The sequence below is a fragment of the Cariama cristata genome, unplaced genomic scaffold (genome assembly GCF_000690535.1).
Source record: "Cariama cristata isolate BGI_N322 unplaced genomic scaffold, ASM69053v1 scaffold7248, whole genome shotgun sequence".
In the NCBI taxonomy this organism is placed as follows: domain Eukaryota; kingdom Metazoa; phylum Chordata; class Aves; order Cariamiformes; family Cariamidae; genus Cariama; species Cariama cristata.
This window is the reverse complement of record NW_009631664.1, coordinates 56228-75594: the sequence shown is the minus strand read 5'-3', so window position 1 is coordinate 75594 and position 19367 is coordinate 56228. Positions and strand designations below refer to the sequence as shown.

General features: G+C 43.2%; 1 protein-coding gene across 1 annotated transcript in view; it reads right to left on the bottom strand.

Annotated features, from left to right (window-relative positions):
- The window catches only part of BRINP1 (bone morphogenetic protein/retinoic acid inducible neural-specific 1), a 59648-nt gene that overhangs the window by 8406 nt on the left and 31875 nt on the right, over window positions 1-19367 (bottom strand). The window contains exons 2-5 of the mRNA XM_009706058.1: window positions 18889-19079; window positions 13535-13704; window positions 11920-12025; window positions 4913-5149 (exon numbers count right to left, since the gene is read on the bottom strand). Coding sequence (XP_009704360.1) covers window positions 4913-5149; window positions 11920-12025; window positions 13535-13704; window positions 18889-19079 — 704 coding nt within the window. The remainder of the gene's footprint in view (window positions 1-4912; window positions 5150-11919; window positions 12026-13534; window positions 13705-18888; window positions 19080-19367) is intronic.

Sequence of the window (19367 nt, the reverse complement as noted above, 5' to 3'; positions counted from 1 at the left end):
GATTCTTTTTTCTCATTTAACTTCATTTGAAGTTAAATGAGTTGCTTTATGTAACAATGAAAATAAAATAAAATAGTTTGCAAAGCTAAGGTCAGAACAAAATGTGCCAATTTTAGCCAGAGGAAAAAATATAATTGATCCAAAATGTGTTGTTAGATGTTGTTTTGTGATCACTTTATTTCCTTTTGAATTTGTCTGATAATGAAAAAAACATTATGTAGGGTTTGTTCGAGGTTTTTTCATCACAAAACAGAAAATATGATACTGTTTCTGTTTATGACCGACCACCCCTTTCTTCCTAACTGAGATGTATATCTTGCTTAGACTCTGCTTACTAGGCTGGGACATCCTTGCATGGAAAAAACAGATGGGTCCAACTTTCTCAGTAGAGAACAACCCAATTTTTGATAGCAGAAAACTGTGTTTGACACTCTGAGACCTTGAGAAATGCGAGAGCGGACCAACAAAATCCACATAAAGTGCAATAAAGAAAAGAACAAAGTTCTGCACCAGGAGAGAACAACCCCACACATCAGTACAGGCTTGGCAACAACCAGTTGAATAACAGCTGCTAGAAAGGTCCTGGGGTTTATGGTGGGCACCATGCTGAACGTGGGGCAACACTATGTTCTCACTGGAAATAACACAAACTGCATACTGGGCTAAATCCACTGGTTGGGGAAGTTAATATTCCCCTCTTCTTGGCACTACTGAGGCCGCACCCACATTTTTCTGCCAGCTTTAGGGACAACCAGTTAAAGACAAGTGTTGAGAAATGGGGGAGGGCACAGCGGAGGGTTACTGAGATGGTCAAGGGCCTACAAGGTCAGGTGGAGGGAGTTGCACTTGTTCAATCTGGTGAAGGAGAGGCCAAGGGCAATCTAATTACAGCCTACAACTGCTTAAAAGGTACTTACAAATATGAAGGAGAGAAACTCTTCTTATTAAAGACAGATGATATAACAAGGAGTAACAGACAGTTTGCAGCTTGAGAAGTTCAAATGATTTATTGAAAAACTTCTTCACTTGGATGTAATGCAGGACTGGAACATGCTGCCCAGAGATGTACAAGAGTCTCTGATTTTAGACTCTGCTAGACAAAACCATGGCTGACCTGATCTAGTGCTGGTGGTAGTCTCGCTTCTAGAGAGAGCTTGGACTAGAGCCCTGCCATAAACCCCACAAAGTATCCAACAAGAAATGCAGCCATCTTTTCCTGTTAGTTATTTACATTATTTTTCTCCCTTTCCCAATTTTTTTTTTTAATTCCTTCACCCCATTTTCAGAAGGAAGAGAACAATAGCTTAAAAAAAAAAGGCAAAAAATGAAAGCTTGTAAAGGCTGATATCTTTTCAAAAAAAGAAATAATCCATAGAATTATTGGAGAAAATCAGGCCAGATAATTTACAACCTGTCATACAAAGCTTATAGACATTTGCATAACAGATTTTCTATTATTCAGCAACTTGCAGTTCATGCTTAACTGCCTAACAAAGAATATCTGTGCATTAGACAGTACCATCATTACACAGATCGTAAATGGATGTTCATGTCCTACTCATCACATGGCGAAACCGAGCACCTAATAAAAATAATTATCATCATTGCATTATCAAGATCCACAGGACATCCACTTGTGTTCTTTCTTCCCCAAAGATAACTGAGATTTATTATTTTTTTTTAATCATCTCTCAGGTTTTTACTCTATTTGTAATGCTGCTTTCAGCGCCCTTCTCCTCCCCAAAAATGATTCTCTCCTGTTCAGTGGTCCTCTGAAACTATCATCATGTATAATTGCTTCTGTTGACCATGCTGATTACTCCTGGTACCTTTCAGCAGTAAAAGCCCTGCATTTGCTTCCCGCCCCTTATAAATCAATTTCCTCAAAAGCCTGTTTGTGCAAAAGACCAAGCTCTTTTCCCTGTGATGATGAATGTGCTACATTTTTCATACAGACGGGTAAGGGAGAAATTTCAGTGCAGTGTGCACATTTTGATACTGCAGTGCAACGTTGGGGGAAAAACAAATGAGCAAAGAAATCTGGCAAAATAAAAGGTGGATGGGGTTGTTTTTTAAAAAAAAGGGGGTGAAAAAAGAAAATACTTTCCGAAAAGAATAGTTTCTTCATTATTTATTTATAAATATCCCTGGAGGCCCCAGCCAAGACTATGGCTGCATTGTGCTAAGCCTTGTGCCTTTCTAGGTGTGCCATTCTTAACCCTGAGAATTTCCAATTAACTAGTAAGTCTGCATTCATTTTTATTTTATTTATCTGCACAGAAAATGTTGATGATAGCTAGGACTACAACTCCCATAATGCAACATTGCCTCTCTTTTTGCCAAGTCACCCAGTCCCTGCAGGCAGTCCCATGGCAAAGACTCATTATCAAAGGTGGTAGGGGCCAGAGGGTCCAGCCTCCGGAGAAGAATGGTGGCATCCAATGAAATGGCCATGTCAATCATCCCTTTTCCCTTTTGAAGATGAAACTATGAAACTTTCATTTTTCTGGTGCTTGTCTTTTCATTAAAAAAAAAAAATCACATTTTCATCTGAAGGCAATAGAACTGAAAAAAAACCAAACCAATCCATGACTTCTAATCAAAAGGCTGTTTTAAAATACAGAATCACAGTTCTTATGCAGAATCTTTTGGCCAGCCATACTAAAATGCCGAGAATAAGGCAGTGTTATTTTTCTCAATTTATGCATGAGCAATGGAGGACAGGACTAGGAGAGCTCCTGAGCTGATTTAAAGCAGCATCAGTTCGCTGCAGCCTCCTTGACTTTGAAGATGCTATCCCAAATCACACCAACTCTTGATTTGCCCTGCATGATTTTTTTCAAATTGACATAGGAATCCAACACAGATCAGAACCAGAATATAGATCTTTTAGGCTATCAAAAGCTTCCTGTGCGAATGGTATTTGCTTTTAGAGCACTCATGTACCTTTCAGCCCAATTTATTGGAAAAGCCTTCAGATGTCATTAGAGATTTCTTTTCTGCTGTTCATAATGAAGAAAATCCTCTAGTTATTAGGAATATTTATTGAAACAAAGAAGAAAAATACTAATACTGTAGTCTTTTATGATAGCAACTTTCATCTCAAAGGCTAAGTTCATGCATGATGCAACAAACTGATGAATGAGATGCAGCAGCTTTAAACATAATCACTCCATCTAGTCCTGAAAAGCCTCCAGCCCTGGGTGGAATATGGCTCCAGCGCAGCAGAGAATGGCACTGCAATGTGTCACTTTAACATGGCCAATGAAAAACACCTTCCCCTGTTGAAATCTCAAGGGGAGGAAGACTGAATATAATTATCTACCACAGTCTTTCCTTAGATTGAGTGCAACAAATACAGAATGTAACAGTAAAACAATCACTGTGGGACTGCAACTCTTCCCTCTCCATAGGACTCTCACCTTCTAAGTGTCTAGGTTAGATCCCCCGAGAATGTAAAGGGCTTTGAGGAGTGGTGGCCAACATGCGGCCCTTGAGCATCTTGTGTGAAGATCCTGCACCAGAATTAGCAACTACTAACACGTAACCGGTGGCAGAGCTGTGCTGGCAGGCACTGCCAGTAATCCTAATTTGTGTAGTACTGAGCTAGAGGAAGCTTCCGAAATCCACATTTCTGGTTCACCCTGGTGTACCCACCCCATCCATGAATCTATAGGAACTCCTTGAAAACCACTGACCTCTTCAGCTAGTGACCTAATTCTGGAACTGCCTCAGCCTTGTGGCTCCCCATAGTATATGGGGGGATCTTGTCAAGACGGTCACCAGCCTTGGGCCATTAGCTACTACTCTGTCTTTCCTCAGCTGAGCATCAAGTTGACAGCATGAGTTGAACATAAGAATCTGTGCGACAGCAGACATGCCAGCAGGGTCCATGTACTGAAGTGCGAAGCAGTCCTTAACAGCCCATTAAGGAAACATCATAGCCCACTTCATTTCAACCATTGAAGGGATTAAGGTGACCTTCAATATGAAGAAAGAAATTGCTGCGGGGAAGACTTCTGAAGAAGAATTCTTCAGTGCCTCGAATAGAGCTAGACGGTGCCTTACTCATAGTTTTCTTTCCTAACATGGAGACCTAGACAGTTACGACAATAATCATTAAAGAAAACGTGTTGGAAAGTGACGGCCTAACACGAAGAGATGAGAGTCAGCTCAGGGATAAGTTCCCAATTAAGTTCTGCTTAGTGCCCATGTGGCTTCAGGGTAGGCAGACCACTTGCTAAAGGAAAGGATGTAATTGCACTGATACTATTGCTCTCTTTCCTATCTCAAGCCCTTGAGAGCACATATTGCTAAGTATTACAGCACACCTACTACGGGTGTTACCGACTTCAACAAGGAATAAACTCCGCTGACACCCCCAGTGACACACTGGGAGAAAGCGGAGAAGAGAAATGTTCACGCCAGCAGACATCGGCACTGTAGGAGACTGAAGTCACTTTCCCGTCTCTCTATCTCAAATGAGGTGTCATCCAGCCTGTGCTCTCTCTCTGTGAATTGCCTTTCACCAAAGCAGAATAAATGATTCATGTAAATCTGAAAAGCGATTTCTGCATCATTCATATTGTGGAAGTTTCTCTGCAGAACTATTAAAGAGAGATTCTGAGCTGGTTTGCTATGAAAAAATCAGATTTTAAACCAAACTAACTCTTCTATGGAAAATATCCCCTTACACATAGAATTAGGTGTGGTGTGTGTTTTTGTCTGTACATGTAATAGAGAAAAAAAGGCAGGCCCTCAAGACTAAGATCACATTTTTAGGTTCAATATCCTTTACTTTTTTTATCCAAACTGGAGCATTATATTGAGGGAAGAAAAGATTCTGAACTGGTATAACCTGACATGCCTTGTTTGAAATAAATCGATCAGAAAACATATTTTGCTCAGTTACCTGAATTCTCCAGATCTTTATAGGCTTCTGTCCAGGTCTTGGCCATGTTTGCTAGCGTGTACTCCATGATCTGGATGTCGGTGATGGGGCAGTTGCACTGCGGGAACTCCTCCGCACACTGGCAGCCACACTGGCTGTTGCGGCAGATGTACTCCCCCTCGCCATTGCACATGATGTAACTCAAGGCAGACTGGACAAACTTCTCTTGTAAATACTGAGGGAAGATGATCTGGAGACCTGGCATAGAAACAAGAAGCAGGGATGTGGGAGGGGAAGAAGGAAAAAGAAAGTCGTCATTTCAGGTACCTGTTCTTCTTTTCAAAACCTGTTTCATTAACAGCTTGGGAAAGTGATGCTGAGGAATTAGAAGCTGCTGGGATATTTCTGTTGGAGCTGTCAGGAGTAAGGAAGATGGGGTACAAATTGCATACCTCCAGTGCAAGTGGTGAGTTAGTTGAGAGCAGAACCCATCTGCTCTATGAGAGGAGGGTGACAAGTAACTTCCCCCTCCCCAATGCCCGGTGTACCCCTTTCATCCCAGTCCTGGATCCCAGTACAGTAAAAAGCATCTGAAGGCAAAGCCACCCTTATTCCCGGGTGTGAGATTCTTTAATACTTTGCAACCAAGCGCTAGTTCAGAAGTGATGAGCATAATGCTGTTCTGACCTGTTTTGAGAGACTAAATAGGTTTGGTACCACAGAAACAAGGAAACTACACACTGAAAAAGAAAAGAAGAAAGGAAAAATAATACAAGGAGAGATTTATAAAAGACCCTTGCAGAGTTAAGTGCCCAGCTCCCACAGTATAAATACAGGAGCTGGGTACCTGAGTCTTTTCAGCTCACTCCCTGCTAGGAAGGCTACTTGCCAAATCCTATGAAAGTGCAAATGGATTTAGTGCCAAAAGATTTCAGTGGTGCTCTGAAGATTTACATTAGCTGAGAGATCTATCCCCATGTCTCTTTCTCCATAGCAAGTGTTTGTGTATCCATCCATCTGTGCAGGCATTAGGGCAGGTGTACACTTGCTCAGGTACCAGCGGACACAATAAAAGTTTAAGCATTTGCCCTGTGTACAGTGTACCTGTTTTTCCATCCTGTTCTTCTCCAGCCCCATCTCCAGGTTCCCTACAGATGTCCCTGAGGATTCACAGCTGCTTCCTTCTACCTGGCGAGTCCTACTTGTCAAACTCGGTCAGTGTCTGTGGTGCACGAGGCAGCGATGACAACACCACCGAGCGAGCCTTTTGCAGGAAGCCTGGCCTGCTCGTCTTCCTCGTAAAAGGCCCAGGGATTTTGGAGTGGCAGATAAAGGAGTTTATGGCTTGAACAGCAGCACTGAACTCCAGTGTAATGAAGGCACGCGGGTCAATTACCCATCTGTTTGTGTTTCTATTGCACTGAATTACTGTATCTGTGGCTGACAGCTCATTGGAGTGCAATGAAAATAAGACAATAATTCAGAGGATGAGAGTGTGCAGGAAGGGCAAGAAGGGCTGTGACTCCTTTCAGGAGTTCAGGCCCATCTCTCTGATGGGTCATGTTCACCTCAGACAAGAGGAAAGTGGTGGGCAGTGCCCCCAGGACCCCCATTACCCTTTTGCTTCTGGTTCCGCAGAGACACCTTAGCCTTGGCAAGCTCCCTCTGGAAGACTGAATTTGAGGGAATCAGTAGGTTGTTGAAGGCATAAGAACCCCATTTCGTCTCCCCTCCTGCTATTGCCAGGGCACAGTTTCTGTGAGCACCGTGGCCAGTGGCAGCGAGCTGCCCCATTGTCTGACCCAATTCACAGCCAAGCATGGAGCATTGGCAGGCACCAGGCAGGATGGACACAGAGCAGCCTTCAGCTGGAGAAGACATTTGTGACACTTGCACAAGGAAGGATTTCAAGCCTGGCATTTGGAGGCACTGTGTCTGCGTGGCTCCTGCTGCCTTTTCCACGGTGCTTTTGCAGGGAAGGGAGAGACCGCGCAAGGGGCTGACCACAGTCTACAGCATCCCTGTGAACACCTCAAAACTAGTCTAAGGAGGATCATCATTTTGAGGTCCCTTTTGTCTTTCCTGAGATGTTTCTTCAACAGGAAGCTCAGTTTTCTTCCTGTTGTCTTCAGGAAGAACTGAAATTCAGTCCCTTCTAGGGATTTATCTGAAGCAATCACAACAGAGAGCTGTTCCCTTTCCAAACCTTCACACTGACATTAGAGATGGTCGCACCTGCCAGGTTCCAAGACTTTCCTTCAGGATGGAAAGAAAGTGCAGTGCTATTGGAGAACTGAGATCTACAGAAGGGGCTTGGAGAGCCTGAAGGCTTCTGTACTCACTGAGATTGCAAGCTCACAGGAGAGGGGGGCTGGACTTCTTGATGTGCATTGACCCTGTTTATTCATGGTCCAAGTCCCATGAATAAATCTTTCCACTCTCTGCTTCATGGGGGAGCAACCTGCCCTGGCCTCAACCTTTGAGTATGAGGCTCAAATGACTGCAGGCTCTTCAGCTCTCCATATTTTCTCTGAATTTTAACTTGGATAATAGCACCAACAAGCTGTCTGGTCCCAGCTACAAATGATCCTGGCTTTGGAGACTTTTTTTTTCCCTGGAGGGAATGGGGTAAAAAAAGCAACTAAAGTTTCAGGGAAAGCACTTCCCGTTGCAAGTGACATCCATTGTGTATCTCAGCACAGGCAGAAACACAAATACCCTGTAATCTCCAATACATAACATGGTCCCATCCTACACTGCAGAGTGCCTCAAGTGGATGCTTGCTTTTTGCCCATAAAACTTGTGGTTTCTAAAAAAAAACCAAAAAAACCCAAACCACACACCACCATTTCCAGGACAACCTTCTCTTATAAGAAATAATCTCACATTTAAGAGGTAATCAGACCCCCTGTACACTTAGCAGCAATTCAACAAAACACTTACATAAATACTTAACTTTAATCAGGTAAGCAGTTCTGTTGGAATCCATGCAGTTAATTGTAGCATTTAACAAGCAGCACATATTCAAATCTGTGCTTAGACCAGGAACACAAGTAACAGACGAATCCAGCTACTCATCGAAACACGACTGTGCGTACACCAAACGCAAAGCCCTAACTTTAAAACTGCAAACATGCTGTAGGGATTACATGTAACTCAGAGATCTTCCAGCCAGGAATTTCCTTGTGGAAGAAATCAGTGTTAGGGTTACTGAAATACAACCATGCCTGCTTTCACATTTGTACTTTGACATACACACATATATATATACACATAAAAACACCCACACGTTTACCCTCATACCCAGACAAGGGCAGGTTCATGTCAATATTTTGGGGTTTGTAGTGAGCATCCTTGTGACCAGATCCTAGCAAGATATTTTACAAGTACTGGGCCAGTAGCATCTCACTCAGTCCTGGTACCCTCCTCATTTATATGTAGTTCCATACCACACCTCGTGACTAAATATTGCTGAAATTGAGTTTATTACAGCTGTCAGTAAAGCACAGGCATGATTAATCATTTTTAAGGTAATCTTTACGAACATGAGATTGTAAGAAGGCCATACTGGTTGAGACCACTGCTCTGGGTGCTTCAGTTGCCCCCTTTAAAGCAGGAAAGCAGTAGTCCCAAGGACTGTAACAGCACACCAGCCCCACAGAGCAGCTTGCAGCCATCCATGCTAGCTGGGAAAGACCTGCTTCCAACCATGACCTTAATAAAACATCCCAAGATGCTGTTTTGTTCTCTAAGAAATTTTTTTGAATATTGCAAACATTAAAAAAAATATTTCTAATCTTTCAGTGTTGTGTACTGATAAGGCAACCTCATGTCAGCAGCCAAGCAGGGGGTCAACCTGGTCTTAAAGACTTGAGATACTGGGTCATTTTCATGGGGTGAACACCTCAATGCAATCCAGGGTGCACAAGGAATGGGCTCATCCTCCACAGCAGCCTCAGTAGCTGATAATAGATGCAGAAGGTAAGTTTGCTGGTGACAAGCGTTAGGGAGAATATCTTAGTTTTGAAGGTAACTTACTGATCAGAAGAAGAAATTCTGCCACTCTGTAAAGCATAAAGTTCCGCTTTAAAAATTAAGAGCAGCACATATTTGGTATAGGTTTTTCTTAGATAACTACAGGCAGAATACAAAGTGTCTGACAAGGGAGCATGTCCTTAATTCACCTAGAAAAACTATTAGAGAGAGATGTTTGGCTTTGGACTGTATATAAAAGGCTGCCTGCATTAAAAGAGGTAAATTTCCCCAGCTCTAAATTAGAGCTATTTGGAACATTTTCCACAGAGGAGTTCTCTGTTGAAAATGCAGTTTCATTGAAGCATTTTGTGAGAGCATGTTGAATCCAAAAGCACTTTTAACAGGGAAAGGTCTAAATGTATTTTTTATACTTCATTTTGTTTCGCTGAAAAGCTGAAATGTTTTGTGTTGTCATTACTGCTCTGCCCATCTTGGCAAAGACTTTAATATTAATTGTAATGTAAATTTTAATATTCTATTACCATATTCAATGTAACAAACTACCTAACATGCAGTGTTTCCTGTTTAATGTCACAATGTTTAGAATAGCACAGAAGGATTTCACCTTGTTGAAATAGTGCTATGTTGCAATATTGATATATACTGTCACGCTATCCAAGAGGATACGTCTCTGGAATTTTGATTTCCCATAACTTTTCAAAATGTTGCTTTTCTTCACTCAAATTTTCAAATTTCAGCCTAGGACACTTTTCCAGGGAACACAAATTCCTGTTTCCCACCAGACTGCTGTAGAGCTGTTAGCATCTTCCCCTCCCATACTCTGGTTCACTCCTTTTCCAGGCAGCTCATGCATCAGCCGCACTGGAGGCAGAGGTAGGTGAAGAGACAGTTTCATGCTTGTGGCAGGGACAGAAGGACATGAAGTGCAAATAAGTGCAGTGACCTGTGAGACCCTGACCCACAAGAGGATCCTCCCAGTCCTGTGCCGGGAGGCTGCATCACCGCACAGCCCTCCCCACGCACAGGAAAGGGAACCTGCCCCGGGTAGTGCTAGGAAAAGGAAAATCTTCCGAGCTACTGTGATAGATGTACCTGTATCTAGACCCCAGTGCATCCATCTGACACAGATGTACATGCGTGCTAGGTCCACAGAGATATTGGTTTATAAATCAGTGATGCTTTTCTGTCTGCGTAACCACAGGTGCAGGATCAGATACCCTGCACTGTGCGTGCATCCAGGTCCTCCCCTAAATCTCCAGGCTGGCTGACCTTCCCGAACCCTACATGCAGGCATAAAGGTGGCTTAGCTCGGGGTTCAGCCATTGCATCTCCTAAAGGGCACATCTTTGAAACCATGACTCTCAGGGCTGGGCAGCAGCAAGCAAGTTCAGAAACAGAAATTCTCCCTGTCACAAAGAAGCTGCTCTTTTATTGAGCCAGCCTAAGAGCCAGAGTGACACGAAGGTAGTAACATGGATTTCTGTCAGCAGCTCATGCTCGGCTGCTAATCAGATCAGAGGAGACTCGGTCACGATCCATTACCTGCAGCCCTGTGACTAATTCCTAATGAGGCTTCTCAGAGCAGAGGAAGGATCCTGGGTAATTATCCCAAGAACCACACTACAGATTAGGCAGAAAACTCAGGTGTAGCTTTAAAGGTCACTTTGTTCTATTAGGAAGAGCTCTTACCATCCTCCTTTCCCTCGCTGTCTCCCTTGGCTTGGGTCTGGCCTCTCTCTGCACTGGGTTATGCCATGAAGCTCCATGAAACCAAGCTGTGGTTCACCCCTGAGGTCCTCTGTCTTCTCCCATCAGAAATCACAGCCTCATCCACCTTACATCTCCTCTCTTTCCTAAACTGTCCCTCTTTCTCCCCCTCTTTCTCCCTCCCAGGCATCTTGCTTTTTCTTTTCTCTTGCAGGATCAGATAGCCAATAGAGATCTATTGATTTACTTACTCACCAGTTTGTGTATAAACCAAGTTGTCTGCTTATTTAGCTGTTTTCCTAGTTATCTGATCTGTCATCCTTAGGTTTTCATTACCAGCAGCTATCATCACAGTATATAAAAAGCCTCAACTTGTTTATTGTTAATTAGGTAAGAACCAGAACTCAGTGATTTAGATAATCACCGGAATAGTGAAAACAACCTGCCTATTATTTTTAAAGGCAAATAATAACAACAATAATAATATATCTGCAACATGACTCAGTAAATGAAACCTAGTTTCTGTGAAACCAAGATTAAAACAGCCCTTGCCAAATTATACTCAAAGCGGAAGATGTAATGTAGCCCATTCATCTGAAAAATTAAAATTTGTGCGAGTACAAGGATTCCAGAAATAAAACCATCTGGGCAAATGAGCAATTAAATCCCACATTTCCTTATTTTGTCAAAAACTTGGGAATAACCTTAGTAAATTACACGCCCAGTGAATTTCCTCATTCCACTGAAGTAGACTTCTTGCTAACCAGCCTGAGCATGTATTTATTTATTAATTCAGTGATGACCTCTATCTGTTGACTTCTGGACTAGCTCCCCAACTGGGACTGAAACCATGGCTTCCAGCATTCAAATAAAACCTCTGTGACTTTTCCCAAAGATTGCAGTCATTAGAGAGTCCCAAAAGATGATCTACAAACGTCTTATGCAAATCAGCAATTTGGGAGGGACAAATAAAGACATGGACAGAATGGCCCTTCAATATTAATGAAAAAGGTCACATTTATTTATGTTAGTGTATGTATGATACACAGAAGTCCATCAAAATTCAATGGCAGGGGGCACCCAGACACTTCACTGGGGTCCAGTCTGCAGTTCCTTGTGCCTTTCACTCAGTCCCTGTCAATCCCTGGCTCTGCTGTGCTGAGCATCATATGAAGCCACCAGTCCTGCTTCAGGGAACTTACAGTGAAGAAGGTGATTACAGCAAGCAAAGGAAGGGAAAAGGCTAGAAAAAAGGGCACCCTTCTCTCATTTCATACTCCTACTCTGTGCCCTGTATTACTATCTCCTTCATTCCAGTGTCCTACCTTGCAGGTGGAGTTTGCTCTCGGTGCTTTGCAGAAGGACAGAACTCACAGAGTCCAGATTGTCGTAGCTGTTACAGCCCAGGGGGCCAGTCCGAGTTTCTGTTACCTACGGAGGATGTAGAAAAGAGAGTGTGTTGCCTTTGATTGCAGCACCACATCTTCCCTAGGCAGTTTCAGAACTTGTAATATAATGATCCCTTGTCACCAGCTCATGCAATCTAAAATACATCTTTCCTAATTGGGAAAAAATGCCCCACACTGGACAGACACAGCTAAAGTTTGGCACACTCACAAGCTGAAAAAAAAAAAGACAAAAAAAAAGAGTGAATTGTCCCGGCTTTCTTTCCTAGGCAGTTTCAGAACTTGTAATATAATGATCCCTTGTCACCAGCTCATGCAATCTAAAATACATCTTTCCTAATTGGGAAAAAATGCCCCACACTGGACAGACACAGCTAAAGTTTGGCACACTCACAAGCTGAAAAAAAAAAGAAAAAAAAAGAGTGAATTGTCCCCGCTTTCTTTATGGTACTGCATGCTATTCTGGGCTTGGCAATGAGGTCCTGCAGATTGATGTTTCTCATAGAGGATCTCCACTGGAGAACATCAGAAGCCAGTAGAGGAATTATTCCCTGGCTTCTCTTACTGGAAAGCAAGATACAGAGATGGATTGCCAGCCCACAATGGTGCCTAGTGCTCCCACAACATATGTGCACACCATCCTTGTACTCAGGATAGATGGAGGCACAGATGACCTGCAGTGCTGTTGCTGTGGTTGTTGCTGTTGCTGTTTCCAGCCATGGAAGAGAGCTACCCTTCCTGAGTTCACAAAGGGTGATTATCTGCTGTCACTGTTTCAATATCTCAATACAATTTCCCATCCAGAAGGGAACAGACTCAGTCATGAGACACCGCAGAACAATAACAAGAGCTGAAACCTTTCAGAAATGGCTAACAATGATGACTCCATCCACATCGCCTTCCTTGGAGTGAACTCTGCAACAATAAAATCCCTCCCCAGCATAGGATGATTGCTTTCAGAGAAGGCAGCCTTTGTCTGCAGAGCCATTTTCCCTATTTTGTATGCTCTGAGCAGCTTCCCTTCCTTCCTGCTGCAACCTCCAAGCTGTCTCTCCGTCCGTTTCATTCCAGATGCCTCAGTAACACCACACTGAATTTTTCACCTTTTGTTGTAGTAAATTCGTCTGAAAGATGTTTAGCAGTCTTATACCCACAAGAGGAAAATACTTCTGGATTGCACGGGGTTGTCCATTTCACAGACCTGCTTTTCCCTTCCAACCTCCATCACTGATCTGGATTATCTCTTCCCTCTCTCCCTTCCAGAGGTCACTGCCACATATAGTAGAAGTCTCCTGTCCTTCATAATGATTACACTGAATGCCCACCTCTTTCCAGATATTACTGGCCCTGGGGAAATAAATTCCTCAATAAGGTCCATAAGAGAACAATTTACCCTGGGAAATCAGCATGGGAATAAAACAACTTGTGATCAAAAAAAGACACGACATTGGACTGGCAAAGCCCTGCCCCAAATCCCTACAGTATTGGTATGGGCACACAATCTTCTTTCTCTTCCCAAGGCAAGATACAGTACCTTGATTGCTCCGGTAGAGATCTGGATCTCATGGAGTCTCCTCATGGTGCCATCACGGTCTACAAAGTAGGAGGAAGCAAGCTGGTGCAATGCTTCAACGCTCTGGGTAGCGTTTCCTGACTTTCTGTCGAGGCGGCTTTTGTCCATGTACATGGTCAAGGCTTCCTCTCCTGCAGCAGAAAGAAAAGGACATTTCAGACTGCCATGTAGGGTCATCTTAACAGGAACACATGATGCCATATGTCACACCTAAAGAAAGAAAAGTTCAACACTTAAAGCACTCAAATGAATCCACCCTTCCTCACCAGTACCAGAGCCTCAGTGTAGTATATACAAGCCTCCCTCCTTCTCCATTCAGCCAGAAAGGCCAGGTCCACCACACTTGTAGATCAGCTCCACTGATTTGACTGGATAACATTTTGAACATTTATTAGCCAGCATAGCTTTACCACAACTGCTGGAAAGGACTCAGACCATTTGTCCCACTTGAGGAATGCTTTTCTCTGTGGGCAGTGCCTCTAGAATGATGCATACCTGACAGGAGAAGATGCCACTTTTATGCAAGCCTCTCTCTGACCTGATTTCTAGAAGGAATAAATGATGATTTAAGTTGCAAATTGGACATAGTTATGTAGGTGGGTACAGAAGACAAATGGTAGTTGTACCTCTTTAGCTTCCAGTGACCATGCGAAAGGGTAAGGGTGAGTGAAGGGGAGCAGAGGAAAGAGCAAATAAGAAAGTTTAATCTAAACCAACCACGCTTTCTGCTTTTTTTCCTCTCCTATAGTCTCATTCAGGGAATTTAAGTGGACAGTGAAAAATATTGTACAAGATAAGGGACAACAGGCGATTTTAAACCAGTAACCACAGAGAATCTGGGAATGAAGCAGTTAAGACCCAATAGCACCAAACATCCTAAACGTTAGCAGAAACCTGAATGTAACAAAAGATATATAAAAAGAACATGAGGCCAAGAAGTAATATTTACCTAAAAGTTCAATTTGTGCTATATGAGCCAGATTAAAATCCAGTTCATTCTTAACATAAGGCTACCACTAGAAGAGGAGTAAAAAGATAGAATGGCATCCTGCATCCTTAACATGTGAAGCTCTGATTTTAATAAGTGAATAGCATAGACACCTATTCAGGCAGGTAGGAATGTGCCATTCCTACATAGTTCTCTTAATGAGAAGAATGGTACTTGTTCTGATTTGATAGATGAACCACTAATGAATACATTGCCTCTGGCAATGATAGCACGGACAAAAAAAATGCACCACCACTTTTTAAGCCAAGAAATATTTTGCTCTTCAGCATTTTTGCATATTTTTAAGAGAACAAGCATTTACTTTTCTTAAAAATTCTTATTAGCTGGAATAGTTTGATTTGTCCAAATAATTTCTTTTATTGCATAAATGCAAAAAAAAAAAGACCCCAAACCAGTAAGCCTTCCTCCTTGCTTTCCCTGGAATTTTTCCAGCTTTTATCTGGAAGCCAAATGCCTGAAAATAAACCAAAAATATTCTGGCTGAAAATCAAAATATTTTTATTGAATTTCAGTTCAAGCAGTTGACATGTTGAGGACTGAGCCTTTGGCTTTGAGATGGAAAATGGAAATTTTTGGTGGAAAGAATATACTTTTCATCAAAAGAATTGATCAGCTGAAATATTTTAATTGCCTTCACAGGAGCTAAGTGGAGAAGCTTGGCATGTAAAACTTTGTCTCTTTAATATTTTGTTAAAAATAATATACTTTCCTTTGACCATGATCAAAGTTGTAGTGGTAACAATATCATCATTGTTACTTCTCACAAAAACGCTTCCCCTGGAAAATGACCAGCTTCGATTTCCTTTATCACCATTAACATTATTATGCGTTGAGCAGCGTGAGGAGGTTGGCAGGGATCAAGGCTCTGTCACATCAGGCTCTACCCACACAAACAGCAGAAAGACAGTTCCTGTCCCAGAGGATTTAGAACCCACGTACCTAATGAGACACAACAGGTGTATACAGCACACAGCCGGCAAAGCACAAGGCAATAAGATGACTGTGATTAGTGTGAGGAACAGCGGTCACTGCACACCAGATGCCTGGCCACTGTCAATGCATTTTCAGGTTTCATCTCTGAGTTGAGTTTTACAGAGGGATTTGAAGGAAGGTCAGACTTTGTGGATTGTCATGAGGCAACTCATTTGTCACCAAAAGGATATCTGTATGGGAGTTAGCCAAGGGGCTTGGGGGAAGATAGGCTGGATTGGTGTAAAAGCTTATTTTGAGCCAAAAGTTTTGTACCTCTCATGTAACAGAAGCATTTAACTGCGTGGAGACGCAGCAGAGAAATGATGCTTTGCCGCCATTTTGTGAGGCTGTGACAGGAGAGGGAAGACCTGGGATAATTCTTCCCTTACGGTGATTCTCAGAGGAACCTATCAGATCCAGGCATCAACTCTTCTTCAGTTCCATCAGTAACTGGAAAAACCCAGCTTTTTCTGGAAAAAATATCATGCCTTCTATTAACAGCCAAGGCACAATAATCAGGATCTTTTCAGTCCTGATTATTTCAGTCCTTAGTTCATTTCAGCTAGAGGAATGCTGAGGTTGGAGATGCCTTGGACAGAGAGCAACCTGGAAACCTGGGCTGAATTGCATCAGGCAATAACACTGGTTTCAGATCACCAGGAGATCCACCATTAGCTTTTGGTTTGTAGACAACACGAAGCAGATAACTAGCAACTGAGACAGCTCCTAGACATCAGAGACAAAACTCATGCTCTAGGGCAGTGGAGACCAGTGATGTCTCCACAAAAGCAGTCATTTTTCCTCCCTGAGGTGTTTGGACCCCTCCACTGGGAGGAAGAGGAAGAAAACGGGAAAGTAAAGCCCATGAGATTTGATGCTTTTCCTGAGGGACAAATACTGTGGTGCTGAGCAGAAATGCTGTTGCTGGAAACTTACTCTGTGTACATGTGTGCAGACCTGGAAAAGCACAGCATCCTCATGGAGCGTGTGCATGGGAAAGTAGCTCTTAGATCAAGAGAGGTTAACAGACTTTTGCTGCATTATTAAGTCTTAATTTCTCATTTCTTAAGCAGATGCTATGTTCAAAGTTGTCTTTCCTTCAGGGGTTTCCCTGCAAATTGGCTCTCAGCTCTGTGTGCTCTATCCTGGAGCATGGATGCCCTCAAAATGACCCTTCACCAATCCCTTTGTCAGAACTAAACTGGAGCAGAGCTGTTTTTTTTAATCAGGCTCCAGGGGGACCTGCTTGCTCTGTGGTTTGAAAGGCATCAGAGCTGCTCCTCAACTGGCCAGGTGTGAAAATAGCTGCTGTGTTCAGGTGGGCTGGCCTGATCCATCACCCAGCCTCCTGGCATCCATGCAACAGCTGGCATTTAAAAGCAAAACAATTCCCTGTGTGTTTGTCACTCGTTTGCAACCTAATAAGACATCAGACTAAGTTACAAACAACTGTAATCCAAAGCAGAATTCATGTAACTTTTCTGAGGAGACCTGAGGTCTTGGGAGAGCAAGGGTGCCAGGACATGTTTGGGTTTATATCCCAGCCGTCTTGTTCAGCCCACAGACTGTGATTAGAGTGTGTCCTCCTTGCATAATGCATGCCCAGCTTCATATACATTTTCTCTGGGACTGTCATTGCCAAGATAAATCCTTCTTTTCTCCCCTACCATTGCTCACCATGCTCTGGGCTGATGGAGCATTTAGCACTCCTCTCCAACACCAGTTCTCATAACAAGCCTCTGCATATTTAAAATTGTTGTGCTGTAAAATCAGGAGAAGAAACAAGCCCCTGTGAATAATTCACAACCTCACCCAGGCAAAATTAAAAATATATTTTACCATCAAAGGTCTTTCTTATTTCGAATTTCCATGGATGTGAGTGGCAAAAAGAAAAAGGCATGTCAGTGGAAAGAAAAGTAAACCAAAAAAAACCCTCTTAACACTTTACCAGATTCTTACTTGGCCAGCTTAGGCTCTGTAAAAAATGGCCCTGAAAAGTGATTTCCTTAATAAAAAGGAGTTTATCTTTATGCAGACTTCATTAAGGTCTGACACAGGCAGTCACTTATACTCTTCAGTGTATGGAAACCTGCTTTCTCTCACATTTGTTGCTGATGGAGCAGACAGTTTGAAAGCCTGGGCTGGAAGAGCAACCCGAGGTTCTCTGAAGGACGTTTGCCACACAAGACACCATTTGACTTCAATGGAACCCTGCCAATTTACCTACCACCTAATTTGTGCATGAATCACATGCACACATCTAATCTCATCTACATCTCATCCCAGGGTCTGCAGAATGCTTTGGGAACAGACAGATGGCCAGAAATTCCTTAAAGTTCACTACAAACTTTGCAATGTGGCAAGGTAGGAGGTCAGGTACATTAGAAGAAGCAAGAGCAACAAACTCTGTACTAAAATTACTACTGCAGAATCCCTCTTACAGATAGTAGTTCTCAGAAGAAAGGCATTTAAATACACATCTCAAAGGGTCAAAGGGGTAAAGAATGGTAAAAATAATACATGATAGAAAAAAAAATCAGCGGCAAATATCAAGAGGAGCTGCTGATTTTCACCCTTCCTGTTTTCAATATTCAGTACTTGGAATGTTTATGCAGCACCATCAGCAGTGCATGCTCATGGGTTAGCGGCCCTACAGTACTCTGTCTTATGTCACCACCAACATATTCGGCTTGTACACACAGACCTCTCTGCAGTCCTTGCATACACATTTTGAATTTTACTTAACTATTGTTTTTTCAAAAGTCTACTCCATGCTACTGCTTTCACTTATGCATTCAGCACAGGCCTTTCTGGCCATCTCTTCCCTTGCCGCACACACTCCCTGCTCAACTCCTTGAACTCCTTTTTCCTGGAGCTCTTTAAAATTCCTCCAGTTCCAGCAAGAAAGGATGCTTTTCCCCCTGCATTCAGTTTCATTCTGAAAAAAAAAAGGAGGTATCAACACATTCTATTGTCAAATTAGAGACAGAGGCACAGGAATGACAGACAGGTTCCCCAGCTAAATGAAGCATGTTTATCTTGACGCACACCGGTACACACACACCGTTGTCAGAGGAGCACAGGTGCACGCATGTCACAGGTGCCGAACTCACACGCATTGTGCCGTGAATTCATTTGCAAAGGCTATTTGTACTCTGGGGATTTTCACACCGTCTGATGATGAGATGGGCTTTGGCTGGGGGAGCTGCAGCCTTGCTCTGTGCTACCAGCCAGCCTCCACACAGCATGGCCAAGGTCTGCAGGTGCTGCCCAGTACCCTCACCACCCCACCACCACCACCCACATTAAGAAAACAGCCCAGGTTGCCACCTACCTCCCAGGGTGGCAGAGATGAGGATGTGGGTGCCGTATTTTTTGATGATGGTATCAATGAACTGCTGCGTGGTGGGTCTCCTGCCCAGGAGGCGGATGCTCCTCTGAAACTCAGGCATCAGGGGCAGTGGATTGTGGAGCAGGTCCCTCCGCTCGATGGCTGTGTTCCTCACCTTCCAACGGGCAAACTCCCTATGCGACAACACAGGAACACAACAGGGGTGAGGCTTTGAGTCCGGAGGGGCAGGGAGAGCCACTGAGGGCAGGGAAGGAGGATGATGAAGGGGACAGTCCTCTTGGACAGCCCCACACGGATACACATGTGAGGCCACAAGGCTAGACAGAGTGAGAGGGGGAGGAGAAGAGGAAAAGCGAGACATTACTGCACAGTAACAACACACTTTTGAGGATCACACATCTGGGCTGATGAGTAGCCTCAGAGTCTCCAGAGATGTCTGGCAGAAGATTGCATTTCCCTAC